Source organism: Papio anubis, chromosome 4 (genome assembly GCF_008728515.1).
Source record: "Papio anubis isolate 15944 chromosome 4, Panubis1.0, whole genome shotgun sequence".
In the NCBI taxonomy this organism is placed as follows: domain Eukaryota; kingdom Metazoa; phylum Chordata; class Mammalia; order Primates; family Cercopithecidae; genus Papio; species Papio anubis.
Genome location: NC_044979.1, coordinates 139,865,822 through 139,884,142, shown reverse-complemented (window position 1 = coordinate 139,884,142; position 18,321 = coordinate 139,865,822). Strand labels below are relative to the sequence as shown.

General features: G+C 54.8%; 2 protein-coding genes across 5 annotated transcripts; one reads left to right on the top strand and one right to left on the bottom strand.

Moving 5' to 3' along the window:
• Positions 1-18: 18 nt before the first annotated feature.
• On the top strand, positions 19-5,912 carry AP4M1 (adaptor related protein complex 4 subunit mu 1). 4 transcript variants are annotated; one of them, XM_021935188.2, is made up of 15 exons: positions 19-246; positions 354-442; positions 1,138-1,244; positions 1,327-1,423; positions 1,860-1,970; positions 2,063-2,143; positions 2,826-2,888; positions 3,601-3,667; positions 3,773-3,826; positions 3,970-4,076; positions 4,176-4,270; positions 4,692-4,736; positions 4,976-5,026; positions 5,138-5,249; positions 5,390-5,912. In XM_021935188.2, the coding sequence occupies exons 1-15, from the start codon at positions 189-191 to the stop codon at positions 5,612-5,614; spliced, it is 1,362 nt and encodes a 453-aa protein (XP_021790880.1). In that variant the 5' UTR covers positions 19-188; the 3' UTR covers positions 5,615-5,912. The 4 variants fall into 4 exon arrangements, with proteins under 4 accessions (XP_021790880.1, XP_021790879.1, XP_021790881.1 ...); XM_021935187.2 differs by having other exon boundaries at positions 124-246; positions 354-463; positions 5,390-5,888; XM_021935189.1 differs by lacking the exon at positions 4,976-5,026 and having other exon boundaries at positions 124-246; positions 354-463; positions 5,390-5,884.
• Positions 5,805-18,278, bottom strand: TAF6 (TATA-box binding protein associated factor 6). The gene is made up of 15 exons (XM_003895772.5): positions 17,799-18,278; positions 12,759-12,970; positions 12,570-12,656; positions 12,290-12,443; positions 12,032-12,088; positions 11,488-11,607; positions 10,798-10,943; positions 10,612-10,689; positions 10,418-10,519; positions 9,829-10,011; positions 8,892-8,966; positions 8,640-8,765; positions 7,081-7,254; positions 6,654-6,851; positions 5,805-6,348 (listed from the first exon to the last, which is right to left on the bottom strand). The coding sequence occupies exons 2-15, from the start codon at positions 12,912-12,914 to the stop codon at positions 5,968-5,970; spliced, it is 2,037 nt and encodes a 678-aa protein (XP_003895821.1). The 5' UTR covers positions 12,915-12,970; positions 17,799-18,278; the 3' UTR covers positions 5,805-5,967.
• Between the last annotated feature and the right edge of the window lie 43 nt (positions 18,279-18,321).

The window sequence follows — 18,321 nt, the reverse complement described above, 5'->3', positions numbered from 1 at the left end:
GGTGCAGGAGTCGGAAGGGAATCTCCGGGCGGGGTGGGGCGGGCGCCGGGTTTCCCGCGGTCCAAGCTGGCGCGGGCGGAGGAGAATCGCTCTTAAAGGGCCAGCGCACGCGCGTTCTTTTGTTCCGGGGCCTCAGGGCGGGGCAGGCCCAACTTTCGCCGTCTTCTTGTCTGCTCTCCAGGACGGCCATGATTTCCCAGTTCTTCATTCTGTCCTCCAAGGGGGACCCGCTCATCTACAAAGACTGTATCCTAGACCCTCGGGGCTGGGAAGGGACGGAGGGACCGGGCGGGAGGGGCGCCCAGGGCCAGCCCGTGTCGCAGGATCCTTCACTGAGTCCTTCCACCGGCCAGTCCGCGGGGACAGTGGCGGCCGGGATGTGGCCGAGCTCTTCTACCGGAAGCTGATGGGACTGCCAGGAGACGAGTCCCCGGTTGTCATGGTAACCACTGGCGGGAGGCGGGTGAGGAGCTGGGCCCGGGCGGGCCGGGTGGGCGCCGTCTCCCTCCCAGGACTGGTTCCATGGTAGCTTCCACTTGGGGGTTGTATTTCTCCAAGTAAAACTAACAAGAGGCCCGGCGCGGTGGCTCACGCCTGTAATCCCAGCACTTTGGGAGGCCGAGGAGGGCGGATCACCTGAGGTCAGGAGTTCGAAACCATTCTGACCAACATGCTGAAACTCCGCATCTTCTAAAAATACGAAAAAAAAATTAGCTGGGCGTGGTGGCGGGCGCCTGTAATCCCATCTACTCGGGAAGCTGAGGCAGGAGAATCGCTTGAACCGAGGAGGCGGAGGTTGCAGTGAGCCGAGATCCGGACACCGCACCCAGCCTGGGTGACAGAGCGAGACTCCGTCTCGGGGTAATGGGGATGGGGGAAAAAAAAAAACGTCCATTGGGCGCCAGCAACACACCAGGCCCAGCTCCCTGCGTGACTCCATTATCAGCAACTTGGGGTAGTTACTATAATTAACCCCGTTTCCACATGGGAAGCTGGGCTCAGGGATCTGTCATGTATCTCCCAAAGTCACTGCTGTTGTGACTAGTAAGAGGCATCGGGATCCCAGCTCAGGTCTCCTGGGTTCTGATCACTCCACCTCCCTTTTCCTAACCCCTCTTCTCCCTGCCTGTGTTTCAGCATCACGATGGCCGTCATTTCATTCACATCAGACACAGCAGCCTGTATTTGGTGGTCACAACTTCAGAAAACGTTTCTCCCTTCAGCCTCCTAGAACTGCTCTCCAGGTGAGGAGGGTTGGGCTGGGCACCTGCTAGCTGGCAGGGGTCTGAGAGGAGGAGGAAATACACGCTCCAAGTGTTTCCTCAGGTTGGCCACTCTTCTGGGCGATTACTGTGGCTCCCTGGGCGAGGGGACCATCTCCCGCAATGTGGCTCTGGTCTACGAACTCCTGGATGAAGTGCTGGTGAGAATCAATGATCCCCTTCTGTGGCCCCCACCTAATTCCCCTGGAGATACATCTGCTCTTCTACTGTGGGATGCTGTGGTTAGGAGGCCAAGTCTTTTTTTTTTTTCCTTTTAGAGAGGGTCTTGCTCTGTTGCCCAGGCTGGAGTGCAGTGGTGCAATTATAGCTCACTGCAGCCTGGAACTCCTGGGCTCAAGCTATCCTCCTGCCTCAGCCTCCTCCCCTGTGTCCAGCTCATTGTTTATTTTTTGTAGAGACGGGAGTCTCGCTCTGTTGCCCAGGCTGGTCTTGAACTTGTGGTCTCAAACCATTCTCCTATGTCTCGGCCTTCCAAAGACCTGGGAGTACAAGAGTGAGCCACCATGCCTGGCCCCACTCCCCCTTTTTACCCCTTCCCTCCACTGACCACTTGGACTGTCCTTCCTTTACCACTAGGACTATGGCTATGTACAGACCACATCCACAGAGATGCTGAGGAATTTCATCCAGACGGAAGCTGTGGTCAGCAAGCCCTTCAGCCTCTTTGACCTCAGCAGCGTTGGCTTGGTCAGCAGAGGGAAAGAGGAGGGTGAGGAAGGAGAAGAGGGGTTGGCTGGGGTTGTCAGACCTGATGATTGATTGCTTTGGATGCTTTACAGTTTGGGGCTGAGACACAACAGAGCAAAGTGGCTCCCAGCAGTGCAGCCAGCCGCCCTGTCCTGTCCAGTCGCTCTGACCAGGTGAGGGAGGAATCCATGGGGTCAGACCCTCTGGTTTTGCTCTGGGACTGCAGAGTCCAAGATCTTACGTTGGGGCGCAGTGGTTCATGCCTGTAATCCCAGCACTTTAGGAGGTCGAGGTGGGCGGATCACCTGATGCCAGGAGTTCGAGAGCAGCCTGGCCAACATGGTAAAACCCCGTCTCTACTAAAAATGCAAAAAAAAAGAAAAAGGAAAAGATTGGCCAGGCGCGGTGGCTCAAGCCTGTAATCCCAGCAATTTGGGAGGCCGAGACGGGCGGATCATGAGGTCAGGAGATCGAGACCATCCTGGCTAACACGGTGAAACCCCATCTCTACTAAAAAATACAAAAAGCTAGCCGGGCGAGGTGGCGGGCACCTGTAGTCCTAGCTACTCAGGAGGGTGAGGCAGGAGAATGGCGTAAACCCGGGAGGCGGAACTTGCAGTGAGCTGAGATCGGGCCACTGCACTCCAGCCCGGGCGACAGAGCGAGACTCCATCTCAAAAAAAAAAAAAGATCTTGACACCTCTCCCACCTCCCCTAGATGTGGGTATCCCTTCCATCACCCATGTCCCCACCCTAGAGCTGTAGCTTTGACTGTCCTGTCCTTTCTCCCTGTCTGTCCATTTCAGAACATAGGCTATTCTGCTTCCAACCATCCAAACCCTCTCTCTTTCTCAGAGCCAAAAGAATGAAGTTTTTTTGGATGTGGTCGAGAGATTGTCTGTACTGATAGCATCTAATGTAAGTCTGAGCTCCCAAACCTGGAGCTGAGGACAAATGGGACTTGAGAAACATGGTGGGGTGGTTAAGACTCCCAGCAATGGCCACACAGTGGCTCATGCTTGTAATCCCAGTGCTTTCGGAGGCCAAAGTAGAAGAATTATTTGGGGCCAGGAGTTTGAAACCAGCCTGGGCAACATAGCCAGACCCCGTCTCTACAAAAAATACAAATAAACAAGTTACCCAGGCATGGTGGTGTACACCTGCTGTCCCAGCTACTTGGGAGGCTGAGGCAGGAGGATCATTTCAGCCTAGGAGGTTGAGGCTGCAGTGAGCCGAGATTGAGCCACTGCACTCTAGTCTGGGTGACAGAGCAAGACCCTATCTCTTAAAAAAAAAAAAAAAAGGCGGGGCACGGTGGCTCATACCTGTAATCCCAGCACTTTGGGAGGCCGAGGTGGGTGGATCACTTAAGGTTAGGAGTTTGAGACCAGCCTGGCCAACACGGTGAAACTCTATCTCTACTAAAAATATAAAAATTAGCCACGCATGGTGGCAGACATCTGTAATCCCAGCTACTTGTGAGGCTGAGGCAGGAGACTCTCTTGACCCTGGGAGGTGGAGCTTGCAGTGAGCCGAGATCACGCCGCTGCCAGCCTGGGCGACAGAGCGAGACTGTCTTTAAAAAAAAAAAAAAAAAAAAGACTCTAACCTTGATCCTCCTGCCTCTCAGGGCTCCCTGCTGAAGGTGGATGTGCAGGGAGAGATTCGGCTCAAGAGTTTCCTTCCCAGCGGCTCTGGTGAGGCCTCTGCAGGCGGGACCCAGGGTTGGGGTTAGGGCAGGTTCCTTGGTGTGTTAAACCGTGGAGTTTGCTGAGCTCCCCTGATGTTCTCTCCTCCAACAGAGATGCGCATTGGCTTGACGGAAGAGTTTTGTGTGGGAAAGTCAGAACTAAGAGGTGAGGAAAAAGTGGGTTTTTCTCCCCTTGGAGTAGGTCATTGCTGGAGAGTTCATGGAGGGAAGTCAGAGATGGAGCCTCCCCACTTCTTGCTCCTCTCCCAAAACATGGGTCAGGAGAGAAGTCTCTCTCTCTCTTTCCAGGTTATGGGCCAGGAATCCGGGTCGATGAAGTCTCGTTTCACAGCTCTGTGAATCTGGATGAGTTTGAGTCTCATCGAATCCTCCGCTTGCAACCACCTCAGGGCGAGGTCAGGGTTGGGGTGGCCTCATAAATTCCATCCACCATGGGGAAGGGGGGCAGTGGGGGCATGAGACCAAACTAACCTTGTTGCTCTCTGGTCTCTCAGCTGACTGTGATGCGGTACCAACTCTCCGATGACCTCCCGTCACTGCTTCCCTTCCGACTCTTCCCCTCTGTGCAGTGGGACCGAGGCTCAGGCCGGTGAGACCATTTCCTGGGTTCTAGAACTACCTTGGAACCCAAGCCGAGACCTGTATGTTCCCAAGACTCACTGCAGAGTAGGGGTGGTGGTAGTGGTGATGAAGTGCAAATTGGAAAAAGGCTTGGGCTGGGCGTGGTGGCTCACACCTGTAATCCTAGCACTTTGGGAGGCTGAGATGGGAGGATCACTTGAGCCCAGGAGTTCCAGACCAGCCTGGGCAACATAGCGAGACCTTGTCACTCTGAAAAAAAAAAAAAAAGGAAAAAGCTTTGGCTAATGGAGTTGGGCTGGACTTCAGCCCTTTTCTCTCTTGGGGGTACAGCCCATACCCACACAGCCCCGCATGGAGGCCCCTGGTGAGGAATGGTGAGATGCCAGTAAGAGATGGCCTGAGTCATGGTGTTTTACCCTCTCATCCAGGCTCCAGGTTTATCTGAAGTTGCGATGCGACCTGCCCTCGAAGAGGTAAGAGTGAGGCCGGCGCCTGGCCGAGTTCAGCTCTGTGGGACAGGAGACAGGGCCAGGGCACCTGCTACTTCTCCCTTCAGATGCAGCTGCCAGCCTCAGAATCCAGTTAAGGTAGAGGCTGTAGCATTTGGGAAGGTGGGGGACACCTGTGCTGAAATCCTGTTGTGACATTGAAGAGGAACAGGACAAGGGACCGTGCCTTCCTGGGGCTGACTTTGTTCCTGTCTCCTCTGTAGCCAAGCCCTCAATGTCAGGCTGCACCTTCCCCTGCCTCGAGGGGTGGTCAGGTGAGTGTGTGCACCCACCACGGGGAGATTCCTGGGGAGAGAGTGAGCTCAGCACGACGGGCCTGCCCCAAGAAGGCGCCAAGCCCAGCACCTTCCCTTTCCAAACTCCAGCCTGTCTCAGGAGCTGAGCAGCCCAGAGCAGAAGGCCGAGCTGGCGGAGGGAGCCCTTCGCTGGGACCTGCCTCGGGTGCAAGGAGGCTCTCAACTCTCGGGCCTTTTCCAGGTATTCGCTGTGGACCCCCGGCCCCTCTCCTCCCACCATCACTTAACAGCCCCCCTACCCTCCCGAAGCAGTGCTGCCTGGTCCCCCCAGCGTGGTCAGCTTCCTGCCCTCTTTCCTCCCCCTGCCTCTGCCCCTCACAGATGGACGTCCCAGGGTCCCCAGGACCTCCCAGCCATGGGCTCTCCACCTCGGCCCCTCCTCTGGGTCTGGGCCCGGCCAGTCTCTCCTTTGAGCTTCCCCGGCACACGTGCTCCGGCCTCCAGGTTCGATTCCTCAGGCTGGCCTTCAGGCCGTGCGGCAATGCCAACCCCCACAAGTGGGTGCGACACCTAAGCCACAGCGATGCCTACGTCATTCGGATCTGAGGCTCCCCAAATGAGGACACGGCAGCCAAGGCGGCAGTTTGTCCCACGGAAGGACAGTCTTTTTCTTTTCCAGCCTCCTGGTCTTGGGACTCTCAATCTGGGCAGGAAGAGTCCTCAGTCCCGAGAGACCAGGAGGGGGCAATGGGCCCAGCCTCTCTGTGGTATCTGATGCAGGAAGGACTGCAGTGGATCGGAACTTACAAACCAAACTTTTATTCTGAGGAACTGACTGTACAATATCTAAAAAGAAAGTGACATGAAAGGAAGCAATCTACAACTTCCTTCCGCTTAGTATGCATGCACGTGTGTACATGTCTGCATGTGTGGGAATCCGGGGGCTGGCAGGTGGAGCATCATGAAGCAGGCTGAGGGGAGCCAGAGTTGGGGGGCTGGGAGCCATTCGCTTTTGGAGTCCCTGGAGCTGGAGGGGGACTGTCCCCAGCTTCCTGCTTCCCCCCGCAGAGGGCACTGCTGCTGAGTGGAGAGGGGGACGATGCCGGTGGAGGAACTGGAGAAGGATGGGAAACGGGGCCTCCTTTGCCCTCCCCTGTTGGGGGAAGTGAGACCACAATATACTTCTGGACACTCCCGGGACCAGAGGGAGCAGTGCTGGGGGGTGCGGTGGTGGCGGTGGAGACCAGCTTGACGATGGGCTGCACGCTGGGGACGGTGGTGGTGACAGGTGAGGTGGTGGTGGAACCTGAGCCAGGGGCCGAGGTGCTGAGGGACAGGACCTGGATAGAAAGGAAAAGTGGGTCCGCTTGCCCTGTGCCCTCCCTGCCCCTCAGAGGCCTGGCGGGGACACTTCACTTGCTCCCTGCCTGAACAAGTTATTCCTGTAGTTGACCCCATAGACAGCTGTGGCTGGAGACCTTGCTCATGCAGGGCAGCTACGGCCCTGCAGGACCATGGTGGGTGCCTCTTTCAGCTCCTGACTTTGGGCCCAGAGGGGACTGTGCTCTACTCCTGTGCCTCCCCAGGGTGCTCTGAGGCAACCTGGGCCCTCCAGATGCTCCCTGTCCCACACAGCTCTGCATACCTGCTGGGTGGATGGGGCGCTGGAGGACGACGACATTACAATAAACTTGGTTGGAGGAGGGGAAGGCTGTGGTGGGGCAGCTGCTCGCGCAGACACCAGTGTCTGGACAGGAAGTGCGATGGAGCCAGGAACCTTCAGCAAGCCAGGGGTGCGAGGGCCAGGCTGCGGGGCCTGCGAGAGGGTCAGCGTGGGCCGGGGCTGTGGGGAGAAGAGGAAAGGGGACGTGGCAGCATCTACTAAGAAGAGTCTGAAGGGAGAGGCCTGGGCTCCCCTTGCTCTTAGTGGCTCTCACTGGGGCTGGGCATCCTCACTCAGGGCCTGGTTGCCCTGAGACTGCTGACTTGGGGCCCACGTGGCTGTGTGAATGCCCGTCCCACACTGGGGTCCTCCTCCACTTCCTATTCCTCCTTCCCACCCGGCCACGGACCTGCGTGATGGTCAGAGTGGTCCTGTTGACCTGCTGAGCCTGCAGAGCAGCCTGGGCCCGAGCCTTGACCACATGGGAGCAGAGGAGGGGCCCAAGGGACCCAAATTCTGCCCGGTAGGCATCCTGATTGTCAGGCGGTGGGCGCAGCTTTGCCAGAACAGGGGCACAGTGTTTCTGCAGACAAAAAAAAGCCAGGTAGAGGGAGGGCTGGTGACACTCTGAGAAGAGCCTTGGGGATGCAATAAAAAAGGACATTCCTTATCATCTCAGTGACCCTGATGGAGGCCAAACCATGCTGAGCTGTTAGTGTGTGTACAGAACACTGCGGGCTTGCTCAAAACAAAAGATGGGCACGGGGCCAGGTGCGGCATCTCACGCCTGTATCCCAGCACTTGGGAGGCTGAGGCGGGCAGATCACTTGCGGTCAAGAGTGTGAGACTAGCCTGGCCCAAATGGAGAAACCTTGTCTCCACTAAAAATACAAAAACTAGCCAGGCATGGTGGCACGTACCTATAGTCCTAGCTACCAGGGAGGCTGAGGTACTAGAATGCTTGAACCCAGGTGGTGGAGGTTGAAGTGAGCAGAGGTTGCATCACTGCACTCCAGCTTGGGTGACGGAGTGAGACTCAGAAAAAAAAAAAAAAGAATGGCTGGGCGTGGTAGTTCATGCCTGTAATTCCAGCACTTTGGGAGGCTGAGGCTGGCAGACCACCTGAAGTCAGGAGTTCGAGACCAGCCTGGCCAACATGGTGAAACCCTGTCTCTACTAAAAATACAAAAAATTAGCCAGGCATGGTGGCACATGCCTGTGGTGCCAGCTACTCGGGAGGCTGAGGCACAAGAATCGCTTGAACCTGAGAGGCAGAGGTTGCAGTGAGCCTGAGATCATGCCACTGCACTCCAGCCTGGGTTACAGGGTGAGACTCCCATCTCAAAAAAGAGAGAGAGAAAAAAAATGAAAACATGGGCACTAACATGTGAATGAACTTGCTAAATACTGTGGCAGGACAGTTAAGAGGGCATTTTCTTTGTACAGAGACCACACAGTAACACAGGAGCATTGGGGAAGGATGGTCCAAATGCCAAAGGCTGAGCATGTGAGCCCTTCTTTCTTTTTGGAGGAGTGGTGGTCTCCCTCTGTAACCCAGGCTGGAGTGCAGTGGCACAATGATAGCTCACTGCAGCCTTGAACTCCTAGGTTCAAGCAGTCTTCCCACCTTGGCCTCCCTAGCAGCTGGGACCACAGGCACATGTCACCACTCCCAGCTTTTTGTTTTTCGTAGGCGAGGTCTCGCTACATTGCCCAGGCTGGCCTCCTAGGCTCCCAGAGTGCTGGGATTACAGGCGTGAGCCACCGCGCCCAGCCAGCCCCCTTATTTTTTACTCAGCTTGAGTCTCAGTCTTTCCATCTGTAAAATAGTATCAGACTTTGCAGTACGTTCTGAAAACAGGAGGCAAAGATGGGAGTAGGTGAATAAAATACGCCATATGCTTGCTAAACGCCGGCTGTCTCTCGGGGGGTCGGGGGCGCAGGTGCAGGGACAGGGGCTTTGGTTACCAGCAGAAGGCTCTGCACATGGTCTGCTCCAATCCGGTCAATGTTGCTCAACACAGGGCCGTCCAGCACACTGCGGATCCGCTCCCCTTCCTGCTGTAGCCGGGGCAGAATCAGAGTCTTGATAACCTGTTGGAAGGGAAAGGAAGAAACCAAAGCCGGAGGGTCACCAGGGTCTCCCAGGTGGGGGCACAGTGCCCTCTATAACCTCATGACTGCGTCCCCTCCCCCATTTCTTCCTCCCAGAGGCCTAACATCGTGTCCCAGCTCAGCCAAGCCTGCGATGGAGCCATAACGAGTCGTCCAGGGCGTCTTCTCGTCCACCCAGCTCTGTAAGGGGAAGGAAATAAACTAAGATGAAGGGGTCTGAAAGGATGATTGATAGGGACCCACGTCTTTCATAGACACTTTCCTTGTAAATCATTAAGACATGACAGTGAGGCCAGGCGCGGTGGCTCATGCCTGTAATCCCAGCACTTTGGGAAGCTGAGGCAGGCAGATCACCTGAGGTCAGGAGTTCGAGACCAGCCTAGTTAACATGGTGAAACCCTGTCTCTACTAAAAACACAAAAATTAGCCAGTTGTGGCCAGGCACAGTGGCTCACACCTGTAATCCTGGCACTTTGGGAGGCCGAGGCAGGCAGATCACCTGAGGTCGGGAGTTCTAGACCAGCCTGACCAACATGGAGAAACCCCGTCTCTACTAAAAATACAAAATTAGCTGGGTGTGGTGGCACATGCCTGTAATCCCAGCTACTCAGGAGGCTGAGGCAAGAGAATCGTTGGAACCCAGGAGGCGGAGGTTGCAGTGGGCCGAGATCGCATCATTGCACTCCAGCCTGGACAACAAGAGCAAAACTCCGTCTCAAAAAATAAATAAATAAATAAATTAGCCAGTTATGGCTGCAGGCACCTGTAATCCCAAGTACTCAGGAGGCTGAGGCAGGAGAATTGCTTGAACCCAGGAGGCAGAGGGTGCAGTGAGCAGAGATCGCACCACTGCACTTCAGCCTGGGCAAGAGTGAGACTCCATCTCAAAAAAAAAAAAAAAGGCATTACAGACAAGCCTCAAGGCTCTTAGACCCCCAAAAGTTCCAGTCCCTCTTCCCTCTGCCCTTGTTTCCAGTGTGACTTCCCCCAACCAGAGGTGGCCAGTGATGAAACCAATGGTGCTCAAGTTTCCCTGGCTCACCTTGGTGAAGGTCTTGGTGATTCGGGACTGGATGTTGTTAGTGGTTGTGCTAAAATGCTTGCAGATCTGGGCCACCAGGCGGGCAGCAAAGTCTCGGAGTGCCCAGTGATTGTCCACATCTGGTCGCAGGCACAGCTGTCTGCTCACGATGCAGGTCATCACAGCCGGAATCAGCTCATGGACCTAAGGGAGAAAGGGCGGGGCAGCTGATTCTGGTTTTGTTTGTTTGTTTGAAACAAAGTCTCACTCTGTCACCCAGGCTGGTGTGCAGGGGCACAATCATGGCTCGCTGCAACCTCAATCATCCAGGCTCAAGCAATCCTCCCATCTCAGCTTCCCAGGTAGCTGGGACCACAGGCGTGCACCACCATGCCTGGCTAATTTTGTTTTTGTTATCTTTTTTTGTAGAGACAGTAGTCCTACTACTATCCTCAGGTTGTCCTCAAACTGCTGAGCTCAAGCGATCCTCCCACCTCGGCCTCCCAAAGTTGCTGGGATTTCAAGTGTGAGCCACCGCTGACCACTGACTTCCTGTTGGTGGCAGCAGGGTCCCTGGTCCCTGGAAGGGAAGGTGGGCAGGACCACTCACGTATTTTTCTAGATAGAGCGTGGGGTTGTCCATCAGCGCCTTCACCATACGCATCAGGTAGATGAGTAGGGCCAGGTTGTTCTGAACCACATTCACACGGACCTGCGGGAGGGAGGAGTGCTGGGTATGGGGCAGGGAGACCCTCACAGGAGCTTCCGCTGCCGTCCCTGCACAGTGGAACCTCATGCTCTCACCCCCTCCGAGATGAAGGTACTGAACCGTGGCAGCATCTGATACAGCCCGGGGTCCGTGGCAATGCTTTGCAGGGCTTCCTGTGGGAGGAGGGAAGCCAGTCAGGTGGGGGTAGGATGTGGGGAGCAATTCATAGGACCCCCAGGAGGAGGAGTCTCAGGGCCAGGGCAGGCTGGTGGGGCCCTCACCGCCCTCTTGGCCTCGCAGGAGCCCACACAGGCCTCGGTGATCTCCTTGTAGTAGAGCTGCTGCTCCACAGACAACTCATGGATGCTCCGGGGCTTCAGTCGCAAGGGGGCCCCCTCCAGCAAGGGCGGTGCCTTCTTCTCTTTCCCTGTGTGATTGGAGAGGTGGGTCTGACAAAGAAAGCTCCAGAAGAAACCTCAGTAACAGAAGAACCTTAACCCTCCACTTCCCCTGAGACTCAGGAGACCCGGCTTCTTCTTAGGCTTCCCCATCCTTTCTGGGGCTCTCTGGCCCTGACCTCAGCCACTTCACCAATGGCCACATGGAGGCTTGGCATGGTGGCTCACACCTGTAATCCCAGCACTTTGGGAGTCCAAGGCAGGTGGATCACATGAGGGTGAGTTTGAGACCAGCCTGGCCTACATAGCAAAACCCTATCTCTACTAAAAAAAACTACAAAAATTAGCTGGGCGTGGTGGTGGGCACCTGTAATCCCAGCTACTCAGGAGGCTGAGGCAGGAGAATCACTTGAACCCAGGAGGTGGAGGCTGCAGTGAGCTGAGATTGTGCCACTACACTCTGGCCTGGGTGACAGAGTGAAACTCTGTCTCAAAAACAAAAAAAGGATACAAAACAAATGGCCACGTGGCTTTGGGCAAGAGTCCAGAGAGGCCTGGCCTAGGAGGACTGACCTTTGCCGTCGGCTGCGGTGGCCCCTTGACCTTTGCCCTTCAGGGGTCCATCTTCCTCTTGGCCTGGCTTGGCTGACTTCAGGGGTTCTGTGGCTTCGGCCTTCTGTTGCTCTTTGGGAGCTGGTGGGAAAGCAGGCACAGTGGGAGGCGTGACGAGAGTAGCAGGAAAAGTAAAGGGAGGAGGCTGGATGCGGTGGCTCACGCCTGTAATCCCAGCACTTTGGGAGGCCAGGGCGGGTGGATCACCTCAGGTCAGAAGTTCGAGACCAGCCTGGCCAACATGGTGAAACCTCATCTCTACTAAAATTACAAAAAATTAGCTGGGCGTGGTGGTGTGTGCCTGTAGCTCCAGCTACTCAGGAGGCTGAAGCACAACAATCGCGTGAACCCAGGAGGCAGAGGTTGCAGTGAGCCGAGATTGTGCCACTGCAGTCCAGCACTCCTGTACTCCAGCACAGGCAACAGAGTGAGACTCCATCAAAAAAAAAGGTGGAAGGAGGGGGAAAGGGACCCAGAGACCCAGAGGGTGGGGCATAGAGGTTACCTGGGGGTGGGTTCTCGGGGATAGCTGGCTGGCAGCCCTCGATACTCAGCCAATGAGCTGCAAGGAAGGCAGGTGTCAAGGTGAATTGCCGCGCATGGACACTGGGGAGTTGTTCCATGCATGTTTCCACTCCTGCTCCCCTTGCAACTCACCAGGGATCTCACGCTGAGCTTTTCTTCTATTGTGAGGCTACTCACACCCACACGCATCTGTCCTCTTTTCCCTCCTCCCTGCCACCCTGCTCTCCCCTCCCCCAACCTTTGAGGCAGACGTCCAGGGGCACCCGGGGCAGAGGGGTATTGATGATGTCGCTCAGATCAACCTCCTTCTCCTCGTAGAAGTAAAGCTCCCGGCCCCCACCAGAGGCGAAGCGGAAAGGAATGAACTCCTGGGCGTGGAAGCCATAGAGTGGCTGTGGCAGGAGAGAGGGGCACAGGTGAGAAGGGAGCCGGAGGAGACCTGGCTGAAGGATGGCGCCTCACCCCAACCCCATCGCCCTGTCCCCATCACCCACCCCCTGCCTGTCTCCCCAAATCACCTCGACATTCTTTAGCTTCAAGGCATAGTCAATGTCACTGGTGGTGAGCTTCTGCCGCTTCCCCATGTGCATGAACTTCAAGGCATCCTGGGGTGGGTGACAGAATAGACATCAGCCCAAAATCCTAAGGACGGGGCCCCGGGCGACATCCTGGACCCAACGTGGAGCTGGACAGAAGGGCTGGGTCACCTGTGCAATCTCTTTGATGCGGTAGCTGACCTCATCCGTCAGCAGCTGGCAGGTCTCCTCCTGAATCTGGGCGATGCCCATGGATTCAGCCACCACCTTCATGGACTCCGAGGGCAGCACGGTGTTGCTAAGCTTCAGCTTCTTCTCCTCAGCCATTCTGGAGTCCCTCTTCTCCCTGGAAGGATGAAGCCCCCGGTGGAGAGATGGAGACCCTGGCAGAGGAATGGGGCAGGCAGAAGAAAAAGAAATGTGAGGCCAGGCGCGGTGGCTCAAGCCTGTAATCCCAGCACTCTGGGAGGCCAAGATGGGCGGATCACGAGGTCAGGAGATCAAGACCATCCAGCTAACATGGTGAAACCCCGTCACTACTAAAAATAATAAAAAATTAGCCAAGTGTGGTGGCGGGCACCTGTAGTCCCAGATCCGGCCACTGCACTCCAGCCTGGGTGACAGAGCGAGACTCCGTCTCAAAAAAAAAAAAAAAAGAAATGTGAGACACGGGGACGGGGCCAATAAAGGGAGGACAGTGGGGAGAGGGGAGGAACTCGGGGTGCCTTCTGTCCATCCCCACATGAGTTAGCCCTGAGGTGTAACAGAGAAAGATAGAAATCTGGGCTGGTGCCAGGTGCCGTGGCTCACACCTGTAATCCCACCAGCACTTTGGGAGGCCAAGGCGGGCGGATCACTTGAGATCAGGAATTCAAGACCAGCCTGGCCAACATGGAGAAACCCCATCGCTACTAAAAATACAAAAATTAGCAGGGCGTGGTAGTGCACACCTGTAATCCTAGCTGCTAGAGAGGCTAAGGCAGGAGAATCACTTGAACCCAGAGGGCAGAGGTTGCAGTGAACCAAGATCATGCCACTGCACTCCAGCCAGGGTGACTCCGTCTCAAAAAAAAAAACAACTCTGGACTAGGCCTAGTGGCTCATGCCTGTAATTCCAACACTTTGGGAGCCCGAGGTAGAAGGATCACTTGAGCCCAGTAGTTCACAACCAGCCTGGACAACACAGCGAGACCCCATCTGTACAAAAAATACAAAAATTAGTTGGGTATACAGGCACACGGCTATAGTTCTAGCTACTTAGGAGGCAGAGGTAGGAAGACTGATAGAGCCCAGGAACTCCCAGGCTCAAGCAATCCTCACACCTCAGCCTCCCAAGTAGCTGTGACTATAGGTGTGTACCACTGTGCACAGCCAATTTTTCGGGGGGGGGGGCAGAGACAGAGTCTCACTATGTTGCCCAGTCTGGTCTTGAATTGCTGGGTTCACGCAATCCTCCTGCTTCGCCCTCCCAAAGTGTTGGAATTACAGGCCTGAGCCAGCAGGCCCAGCCCAGATTTCTGTCTTTTTCTGTTACACCTCAGGGCTTCAATCCCAGCACTTTGAAGTCTTGGGCTCAAGCAATCCTCCAGCGTTGGCCTCCCAAAGTGTTGGAATTAAAGGCGTGAGTCGAACTGCCTGGCCCAGGCTCAGCTTTCCTTATCTTCACAGTAATGCCATCCGTCCAGACACTTGTTCTTTATCTGAGCCTTCACAACAAATCCACCAGGTAGGCCAGGCGTGGTGGCTCACGCCTGTAATCCCAGCACTTTGGGAGGCCAAGATGGCTGGACCACTTGAGGTCAAGAGTTCGAGACCAGCCTGAGCAACATGGTAAAACCCTGTCTCTACTAAAAATACAAAAATTAGCTGGGCATGGTGGCGCGTGCCTGTAATCCCAGCTACTTGGGAGGTTGAGGCAGGAGAATCACTTGAACCTGGAGGGTAGAGGTTGCAGTGAGTTGAGATTGTGCAGCTGCACTCCAGCCTTGGCGACAGAGAGACTCCATCTCAAAAAAAAAAAAAAGATAAAAAAATAAATCCAACTGGGCACGGTGGCTCACGCCTGTAATCCCAGCACTTTGAGAGGCCAAGGTGGGTGGATCATGAGGTTAAGAGATCGAGACCATCCTGGCCAACATGGTGAAATCCTATCTCTACTAAAAATACAAAAAATTAGTGGGGCATGGTGGCACGCGCCTGTAGTACCAGCTACTCGGGAGGCTGAGGCAGGAGAATCGCTTGAACCTAGGAAGCGGAGGTTGCAGTGAGCCAAGATGGTGCCACTGCACTCCAGCCTGGCGACAGAGTGAGACTCTGTCTCAAAAATCAATCAGTCAGGCTGGGCGCGGTGACTCACGCTTGTAATCCCAGCACTTTGGGAGGCCGACGTGGGCAGATCACAAGGTCAGGAGATCGAGACCATGCTGGCTAACACGGTGAAACCCCGTCTCTACCGAAAACACAAAAAATTAGCCGGGCGTGGTGGCGGCGCCTGTAGTCCCAGTTACTCGGGAGGCTGAGGCAGGAGAATGCTGTGAACCCGGGAGGCGGAGCTTGCAGTGAGCGGAGATGGCGCCACTGCACTCCAGCCTGGGCGACAGAGCGAGACTCCGTCTCAAAAAAAAAAAAAAAAAAAAAATCAATCAATCAATCAATCCACCAGGTAGTCCAACCTGACTCCCCTGCTCCCACTGCTTGGCCCAGGTCACCACCATCTATCCACTGGGTAAAAAAAGCCTCCTAACAATGTCTCCCGGTGTCTATCCTTGCCTCTCTCTACATCTGTTCCTAATGTTGCAGCCAAAATGCTTCCGTCAAACTGTAAAGCAGATTGTCATTTCTTTGCTCAAACCCTCACAGTGGCGCTCCACTTGCCATAGAGTAAAATCCGAAATCCTTATCATGGCCAGGTGCAGTGGTTCAGCTGATGCCTGTAATCTCTGCACTTTGGGAGGGTGAGGTGGGAAGACTGCTTAGGCTTAGAAATTCCTGACCAGCCTGGGCAACATAACAAAACCCTGTCTCAGGCCGGGCACAGTGGCTCACGCCTGTAATCCTAGCATTTTGGGAGACCAAGGCAGGCGGACCACTTGAGGTCAGGAGTTCAAGACCAGCCTGGCCAACCTGGTGAAACCCTATCTCTACTAAAAATACAAAAATTAGATGGGCGGGCACCTGTAATTGCAGCTAGTCAGGAGGCTGAGGCAGGAGAATCACTCGAACCCAGGAGGCGGAGGTTGAAGTGAGCAAAGATATGTGTCACTGCACTTCAGCCTGGGCGACAAAGCAAGACTCCTTCTCAAAAAAAAAAAAAAGACAAAATCCTTATAATGTCCCACAAAGCCCTTCAAAATTTGCCTTCTCCCCATTATATCTCTGATCACTCTTCCTTCCTTCTTCCACTTTGATCCAGACACATATGTCTTCTGGCTGCTCCTTAAACTTGCCAGGCATGCACTTGCTTAATAGCTTTTGCTCCATTCCCTCTGCCTGGAATGTTCTTCCCAAATGTCTAATTGGCTGCCTACTCTGACCACCCTATTTAACTCTGCACTCTGCCCTCAGAGTGGGGGCAGCCCACTTCTTCTTTTCCGTAGCATTTAACATCTTCTGAGCCTGGCGCGGTGGCTCACGCCTGTAATCCCAACACTTTGGGAGGCCGAGGTAGGCAGATCATGAGATCAAGAGATCAAGACCATCCTGGCCAACATGGTTAAACCCTGTCTCTAGTGAAAATACAAAAATTAGCCGGGCATGGTGGCATGCGCCTGTAGTCCCAGACACTCGGGAGGCTGAGGCAGGAGAACCGCTTGAACCCGGGAGGCGGAGGTTGCAGTGAGCAGAGGTTGCACCACTGCACTCCAGCCTGGCAACAGAGCGAGCCTACGTCTCTGTCCACCATGTAAACAGGGCTCTTCTTTTTTTTTTTTTGGAAATAGAATTTCACTCTTGTTGTCCAGGCTGGAGTGCAATGGTGCGATCTTCGCTCGCTGTAACCTCCGCCTCCCAGGTTCAAGCAATTCTCCTGTCTCCGCCTCCCGAGTAGCTGGGATTACAGGCATGCACCACCACACCTGGCTAATTTTTGTATTTTTAGTAGAGACAGGGTTTCACCATGTTGCTCAGGCTGGTCTTGAACTCCTGACCTCAGGTGATCCGCCCACCTTGGCCTCCCAAAGTGCTGGGATTACAGGCGTGAGTCACTGTGCCCGGCCAACAGAGCTCTTTATTATGTTCACTGATGTATTCCAGGAGCCCTGGGACATCATAAATATTTGTGAAGTAAATGAATTAGTTGTAAGGCTTAGAGATGTTGGTGCTCAGTAAATACTTGGTATCACTGTTATTAATAGGTCATAGGCCCAAGCTTTGAGCCTACACTGTAGTTAAAAGCAAAGTGGAGCCAGGTGCAGTGGCTCACGCCTGTAATTTGGGAGACCAAGGCAGGAAGATCACCTGGGGTCAGGAGTTCAAGACCACCCTGGCCAACATGGTGAAACCTTGTCTTTTTGTAAAAACACAAAAATTAACCAGACATGGTGGCGGGCGCCTGTAGTCCCAGCTACTCCAGCTACTTGAGAGGCTGAGGTGGGAGAATCGCTTGAACCCAGGAGGTGGAGGTTGCAGTGAACCGAGATCGTGCCACTGCACTCCAGCCTGGGCGATAGAGGGAGATTCCGTCTCAAAAAAAAAAAAAAAGCAAATTGGAGCCAAGAGAGGTAGCTCACCCCAGTAATCCCAGCACTTTGGGAGGCAGAGGTGGGAGGATCGTTTGAGGCCAGAAGTTTGAGACAGACTGGTCAACATGTGAGACCCCCATTTCTGCAAAAATTAAAAAATTAGACGGGCGTGGTGGGGTGAACCGGTCATCCCAGCTACTTAGGCGGCTGAGGCGGGAGGATCGCTTGAACTACTGAGGAGTTGGAGGCTGCAGTGAGCCAAGATGGTGCCACTGCACAACAGCCTGGGCAACAGACGGAAATCCTGCCTCAAAAATAAATAAATAAATAAAATAAGTGGCACACTTGGAGCTGGACATTAGGAAGATTAACATCAATACTGTTCAGGAGTAGTACAAGTAGGGTGGGGCCGTGCTGGAAGGATGGGAAGAGGGAGGCCGAAAAAGAAATTAGTTCTTTTCAAACCATCCCTAATCTCCTTCCCCACTTTTATAAGTCTTATCTATAGGGAACACAATTATTCGAGACATACTCTGTGCCTGGCGCCGGGTTTACAAGAGGCGGTCGTGTCCCACTTCCCTGGCGAACTCCTACGAATCCTTCAATACCCGGCGGTACCCTCTGCCAGTAAAGGCTCATAAAACACGCTACAGTCACAGGATCTCCTCAGATCAAGTGGAGGCGGCAGGAAGGCGTCCCAGGGGAGGGTTAACTTGAGCGAGATCCCAGCAGAGAAGCAGGTCGAAGATCCCCGGGCAGCGCGAAATGAGGCTCAGAGAGTCCACCCCATCTCCTGCAACATCTCTCCTATGCAGGCACACACACGGGGTCCCCACGAGCACAGACACACAACCAACCGTCCTCTTTCCAGTCCCCACAAGGGACTTTCAAAGGGTCTCCTCCCGGGTACCACTCAGACCCGCCCCGGCCAGCCGAGCACGGGCAGCAAGAAAACTCTAGCCGCAGCCGAGACGCCGCTCACCCGGCGCTCGGCGCCATCTTGGCCCCGCCCCCTCCTGGAAGCAGGTCCTGGCAGAGCCGAAGAGCAAGTCACT

Excerpts from the sequence above, each read along its gene's own strand:
- TAF6 (XM_003895772.5), bottom strand. The coding sequence starts at position 12,914 with ATGGCTGAGGAGAAGAAGCTGAAGCTTAGCAACACCGTGCTGCCCTCG. Across the intron at positions 12,657-12,758 it reads GCATCAAAGAGATTGCACAG|GATGCCTTGAAGTTCATGCA; the intron begins GTGACCCAGCCC and ends CACCCACCCCAG. Across the intron at positions 6,349-6,653 it reads GCGCCCCATCCACCCAGCAG|GTCCTGTCCCTCAGCACCTC; the intron begins GTATGCAGAGCT and ends CTTTCTATCCAG.
- AP4M1 (XM_021935187.2), top strand. The coding sequence starts at position 189 with ATGATTTCCCAGTTCTTCATTCTGTCCTCCAAGGGGGACCCGCTCATC. Across the intron at positions 1,971-2,062 it reads ACCTCAGCAGCGTTGGCTTG|TTTGGGGCTGAGACACAACA; the intron begins GTCAGCAGAGGG and ends GATGCTTTACAG. Across the intron at positions 4,271-4,691 it reads TGGGACCGAGGCTCAGGCCG|GCTCCAGGTTTATCTGAAGT; the intron begins GTGAGACCATTT and ends CCTCTCATCCAG.